The following is a 6,466-nucleotide window of genomic DNA, read 5'->3' as shown; positions in this document are numbered from 1 at the left end:
TACCAATTTTCCAGAAAACGAACCAAACACCCAAAGACAGTTTTTTAGAATACATCCAAACACGGAAAATGAATTGATTTTCCGGAAAATGACTCATTTTCTATAAAACATTTTCCAGAAGTCATTTTTCTGCTTTCCAAACACACCCTCAGATTAAAATATAAATTTAAGTTTATATATTTTACGTACAATGTAGTTAGTGAATTAAATTATAATAATTATTACTATGCGGACTTCCTTGCCTATGTAGTGGTGGCCTGGTGGGCAATCAATAGCTTTTTTTTTTTAAAGTAAATGGGCAATCACTAGCTTGTAGAACCTAAAAATGTAAACATAGGTTGATATATAGATAGGAAATTTGGAATTAGTAAAAAACAAATGTTCTTTGTCCTTTACCCATTTCAATCTTTCATTATTGCAAAACATGAGCAAACACAAAATATAATATAATATGCACAAAAAAAAACAAAATTTAATATAAAATGAAGATTAAATTTTAATATTTTAATTTATTCAATTTTTTTTAAAAAAATAAAATTTTGAAGTTTATTTAAAATACACATGACTTAATTTATTTAAATAAAATAAATTAACATTAGCAATGCATAAATAAAATTTTATTAATATTAATATTTTTGATAAACTAATAAGTGATATGAATTTTAATACGAAATATAAAAAAAAAGTCAATTATTAAAATATCATAGGTTATAATAAATTAAAATATTACATATTTGAACTCAAAAAAATATTACATATATTTATCTGTTGGGAAGGATGTATAGCACAGGTACTATATATGACCTAATTACCATACAAGTTAATTACTTCATTATTATACTACCTAATTATTAGCTAAGCCTAATTTACTATATCAAGTTAAAAATAATTACCATACAAATTAATTGCTAGCTTCATTATTATACTACCTAATTATTAGCTAAGCCAAATTTACTATATCAAGTTAACAATAATTACCATACAAGTTAATTACTTCATTATTATACTACCAATTATTAGCTAAGCCTAATTTACCCTATATCAAGTTAAAAATAATTACCATACAAGTTAATTGCTTCATTATTATACTACCTAATTATTAGCTAAGCCTAATTTACTATATCAAGTTAACAATAATTGAACGTCTCTGTTAATTCATAGCTTAGGGGTATCTTAGCCTTTTACCTCACTTGTTTGTTGTAACCGTCTCTTGCGGCCATGTGAGTATGTGACTACATTTATAGCTAGCTGCGCTCCTGTATATATCTTACTTTTCCAGTAAAGAAAAAAAAAATCCATCTAAATTCACGAGAGCATTCATATTGGGAAATTGTTGTTATTCCATTCGTTAATCATACATTCACTGTTTTTTTTTTAAATGTGGTGACATTTTTGTAAATAATTAAATTCTAATTTGAAGTATAAGTAAATTATGTTACCTTATAGTCCAGTGGCATCAAACCCTTCCCTTTATACGGGAGGTGGTGGGTTCGAGCCTAAGTAGTTATGAACAGATACTGCATTGTAATAGAGTTAGTAGTATTCAAAAAAAAAATGTATAAAAATGCAAGTAAAAAGTAAAATATATTAGAAGTGTAACAAATAATATACACTGAGCATCAATATTAAGTGCATTGAACTCTACTACATAATTTTTTTTTTTCATCTCCTATGGATGGCCCACTTTGCCCTTTAATCGTTGCAAACGAACATTAAATATTGTATGGACTTAAAGGACCTAATTATTATCTAAACCTAATTCGCTAATCAATCAAATACTATATTAAGTTAGTGATGACCATATGTAGTCATATGGTTTATTTGGCACAACTACATAATTTCTCTAGACAACATAAACTAATAATTGTTTTCATTGATGATCTTCAGATCATGCATATAGCTTGTCCACCTACATTCATTTATACCTACCATACCATATTAACTAACCAGTGGTAATTTGTTTTAATAAAATTGTTAATATTTTTTAAAATCTCATAATTTCCCTATAAATAGGACTCCAACTTTTGCTTTGTTTTACAATTCAAGTACTCAACTCAATCTCTTATTCTTCTCTCATTCTTTAAAAAGCAAGTAGCAAATAGCAAATAGCAAGCATTTAAGCCATCAAGTATTCAAATATTCAACTCAAATCCAAGTATATCAAGAATATTTGGTAACATTTTATTTATTCTAATTATTCATTATTTTTGTTATTTGTTTATTTATTACTTTCTTCTATATCTACTATTTTCTTGATTATATATTTGAATATTATTTATAATGGATGATTTATATTATCTTATTAATTATGAGTATGATGATCCACGGGTCTCACCTCACCCAGCTCAATGTAATGATAATTCTAATGCATCTAATCCACCAACTAATAATAAACCATCAAAAAATTAAAGTAGTGTTTGGGATTTGAATAGACATATATAAGCTATCACATGAAAAAGAAAATAGTGGTAATCGAACTACATTTCAATTTCCAAATACTAATGTGTATGAGGGTAGCAGACTAGCAGTTCTAATTTAGGATTTTTTTTTAAAAAAAATTATAATGTTGAAAAGGATAGGAGAGAATGGACTAAATATATAGTATGGACAGAACAATCATTTTCCATGGGGGGTGATGAAAATTTTACTAATTATATTCATTTGACTTTAAACCCTCATCACAAACAATTTACAAGCAGTACAATTAAATATGACGCTTTCAATAATTTTAGTGAATATAAAGGAAATTTAGAAAGTTACATTGTTCTTCAAAAATTATTTTAGGCTAACATCTCTTGTAAGATTTATTGTCTAACTTATCTAACTTTTTGGATCTCTGAAGCTAGGCTATTATATTATATTTGTTTTAGGCTAAAATTTCTTGTAAGATTATATTATATTGGTTTAATTTCTCTTATATGATCTTTTGGTGCTAGCTAGCTAAGGTCTGTTGCATGTGAAAGACACTTAAATATTATTATAAAATGTGGTTTGCAAAAAAATGTAGTTGTATTAAGAAGTTTAATACGAAAAATAATATATTGATACAATAAATAATTTAATCTATGTTGTTAAAAATAAAAATGAAGATTAAATTTTAATATTTTAATTTATTCAGATTTTTTTAACAAATAAAATTTTTAAGTTTATATTAAATACACATGACTTAATTTATTCAAACAAAATAAATTAACATTAGCAATGCATAAAGAAAATTTTATTAATATTAATATTTTTTGATAAACTAATAAGTAATATGCATTTTAATACAAAATATAAAAAAATGTCAATTATTAAAATAGGTTATAATAAATTAAAATATTACATATTTGTACTCAAAAAAATATTACACGTTTATTGTCATTATTATTTTTTATTAATATAAATTTAATAATTTTTACTTATCAATTTGTTCTAAATTTTATGAAAACTTTTATTACAATTAAAATTTTCTACAAATCTCATTTTATAATGGTGCGGTAATCATTCTTTACAAAAAAAGTTACAAGATAATATAGTGGTAAAGTAGTAGCGAGTGCCTTTCATCATTATGAGCAAATATTTATGTGTTATCCATCTAAATTCCTCTCTGAACTCTATCTAATTAAATTCACCCTCCTGTTAGCTCTCTCTGCATCTCTTCATCATACTTTATTGAAATTTTTTATTGTTTAATTTGCAGAATGGCTATCTCAACCGATTGGATAATTTTACTTATTTTTTCTTTAGTAACATTTCCACAATATGTAAACCCCTATTCTATCCCCACACCTAATCCTCAGGGTGGCACTCTTATTCCAAAAACTATTATCCAAAGTGCCATCGAGAAGGGCGCTGGTAAATTATATACAATTTAAAACTATGCATGATTCATTAAAATTTTGTATTATTTTTAAGTAATTTAATATTTGATTATTATAAAATGTTGTAGTTTGTTTGGATGGGAGTCCACCTGCCTATCATTTCTCTCCAGGAAAAGGTGAAGACGCTAGCAATTGGCTTATTTACCTTCAAGTGAGTTCTCAAAAGAGAAAATTGTACTAATAACCAAATTCGTTTTTGAGATTTCTTATTCTCTCTCTCTCTCTCTCTATATATATATATATATATATATATATATATATATATATATATATATATATATATATATAATCAAAGTTTAATTATGTTATTTTGATTTTTATACAGGGAGGTGGGTGGTGTATGAGTAATGATGCATATTCTACTCCCGACTTTTCTGTTCAGAGTTGTCCGAACCGTGCAGCCGGTGACTTGGGTTCTAGTCTCAACATAACAACTTTCGAATTTAAAGGATTTTATGGTACAAATGAAAAGAACACTTATTTTTATAAGTGGAATCGAGTTGTTATCCGGTATTGTGATGGAGGGTCATTCGCCGGAGATGTTGAAAATCCTGATCCGGTATGCATCTCAGCCTTTCATCAGTTAAAATAGACATACACCTCATATATATAAGCATTATCCATTTCTATTAGGTCACTAAACTTTACTATAGAGGAGCAAGGATTTTCCAAGTGGTTGTGGATGAGTTAATGGCAAAGGGAATGAAAGCTGCCAAAAATGTAACTTTCTAAACTTGGTTATATTTTTATTTAAGGGAACAATATATAGTTACAATAGTTTAAAACTTTTCATTTGTTTGATAACAGGTCATTTTTGCCGGCGGTTCAGCAGGTGGATTAGGCGTGTTGGTACATTGTGATAACTTTACCAGTCGATTTCCAAAAGGCGTTAGAGTAAAATGCCTTTCAGATAGTTCTCTCTTTCTTGTTGTGTAAGACTAATTGTTATAATACAGAAATTTTGTAAGAAAATACATATGGTATGTTTGATTAATGTGGTTTTCAAAACTATATGATTATCTTAACAGGAAAGATCCCAACCATGCAAAATTCTTTAAAGCTATTTTTACCGATGTGGTTGCTTTGCATGTAATAATTCTCTCCTCTTTCTCTCCTAGCCTTTGTGTGTTTATATTTAACATTTTTCATTTCTGACAAGAAATTGATTTTGAATTTTATTTAGCAACCAAACAAGGCATTGCCTATAGAGTGCACTTCAAAAATGAGTCCATTTGAGGTATAAGATTAAATAAGCATATTTCTAAACACAAAAATTATTTATATATATATGATTAGTTTTTCAAGTTGGAGCTCTGAATCTCTCTTAAAGAATAAGAGAGTGCACAACCACTCATAAATATATATTATTCTTAATATTTAATCAAAAAAAAAATCTTCCAACGTTATGTAACTTTGAATTATGCAGTGCTTCCAACCAAAAAATTTGGTGCAATATGTGAAATCCCCCCTATTTATTGTCCATTCAGCATTCGATTCATTTCAGGTTAGCTCCACTTAATTTATTTGTGCATTTACATGCTTAATATTAATTTTATTTTTTGGTAATTTTAATTTGTGGCTTCTTAATAGGTGCGAAATACTTTCTCGATGGACTTGTACAATGCCATTAAGAATCACTCGTCTGTTTGCCCAAGTGATATGGCCCTGCTACAAGGCATGTTCCCATTTTTATCACAAAATATTTTTATTCAATAAATTAAATTAATTTCAATGTGACATTTTTTTTTCAGATTTCAGACAACAAATAATAAGTGCATTGCCACACTCAAGTGCCACCAAAGGATTTATAGTTACTTCTCGCTTTGGTCATGGCTTTGCTTTAAACTACTATAAGACGAAAATGCTTGCAGATCAGAATTCAACGGTAACAAAATAAAGTCCTGTATTAATGATTTTTTTTATTTTTAAAATAAACCCTATCGATCTTTTGGTCCTAGTGGACGAAGGACCACATGGAGGTAACGTATACATTATGACATATAATCTAACTTCTTCTTTTTTTGTCAGACCATCGTGAGCGCATTCTACGATTGGTACTTTGACCAACGTCCTGTCAATCTCATAGACCCAAGCAACGTGCCATATTATACAAATGATTAATGTTTATGAATATTAAGAAAGGGCATTCTACGATTGGTACTTTGACCAAGATCCTGTCAATCTCATAGAGCCAAGCAATGTGCCAAATTAAATATGTTAGATTGAATGAAATATTTGTGATCTCTTCATTGTACTTTGATAAATATAATATAATGATCTTTTTATTCAATATATATACAGTTGAGTTATATTTAAACGTTTATATATATTTCTGCATATTGTGGCTTGATCAGATAAGCTCGTGAATTAATTGGTTCAATCAAGTATTACTGGAATTCTGGTGACTTTATTAATCATAAAATGAAAATTCTCAACCAAAAAAAAAAGAAAAATAAAAATAAAAATAAAAAGAAAAGAGTATAAAGTATATCACACCAATTAATAATAAACCATAAAAAAAAACAAAACAAAACAAAACAAAGTAGTGTTTGGGATTTGAATAGACATAAACTATCACGTGAAAAAGAAAATAGTGGTAATCA

At 27.4% G+C, this 6,466-nt stretch overlaps 1 protein-coding gene across 2 annotated transcripts; it reads left to right on the top strand.

Annotated features, from left to right (window-relative positions):
- Window positions 1–2,048: 2,048 nt before the first annotated feature.
- Window positions 2,049–6,159, top strand: LOC116010539 (pectin acetylesterase 11-like). 2 transcript variants are annotated; one of them, XM_031250035.1, is made up of 12 exons: window positions 2,049–2,173; window positions 3,683–3,837; window positions 3,932–4,014; window positions 4,189–4,422; window positions 4,497–4,583; window positions 4,671–4,795; window positions 4,892–4,952; window positions 5,047–5,100; window positions 5,290–5,367; window positions 5,454–5,538; window positions 5,615–5,748; window positions 5,892–6,159. In XM_031250035.1, the coding sequence occupies exons 2-12, from the start codon at window positions 3,684–3,686 to the stop codon at window positions 5,982–5,984; spliced, it is 1,188 nt and encodes a 395-aa protein (XP_031105895.1). In that variant the 5' UTR covers window positions 2,049–2,173; window position 3,683; the 3' UTR covers window positions 5,985–6,159. The 2 variants fall into 2 exon arrangements, with proteins under 2 accessions (XP_031105895.1, XP_031105965.1); XM_031250105.1 differs by having other exon boundaries at window positions 2,116–2,155.
- Window positions 6,160–6,466: the final 307 nt, after the last annotated feature.

The sequence above is a fragment of the Ipomoea triloba genome, chromosome 1, assembly GCF_003576645.1.
Source record: "Ipomoea triloba cultivar NCNSP0323 chromosome 1, ASM357664v1".
NCBI classification, from domain to species: Eukaryota; Viridiplantae; Streptophyta; class Magnoliopsida; order Solanales; family Convolvulaceae; genus Ipomoea; species Ipomoea triloba.
Note: the sequence above shows the minus strand (reverse complement) of the source record. Positions and strands in the feature narration are given on the sequence as shown.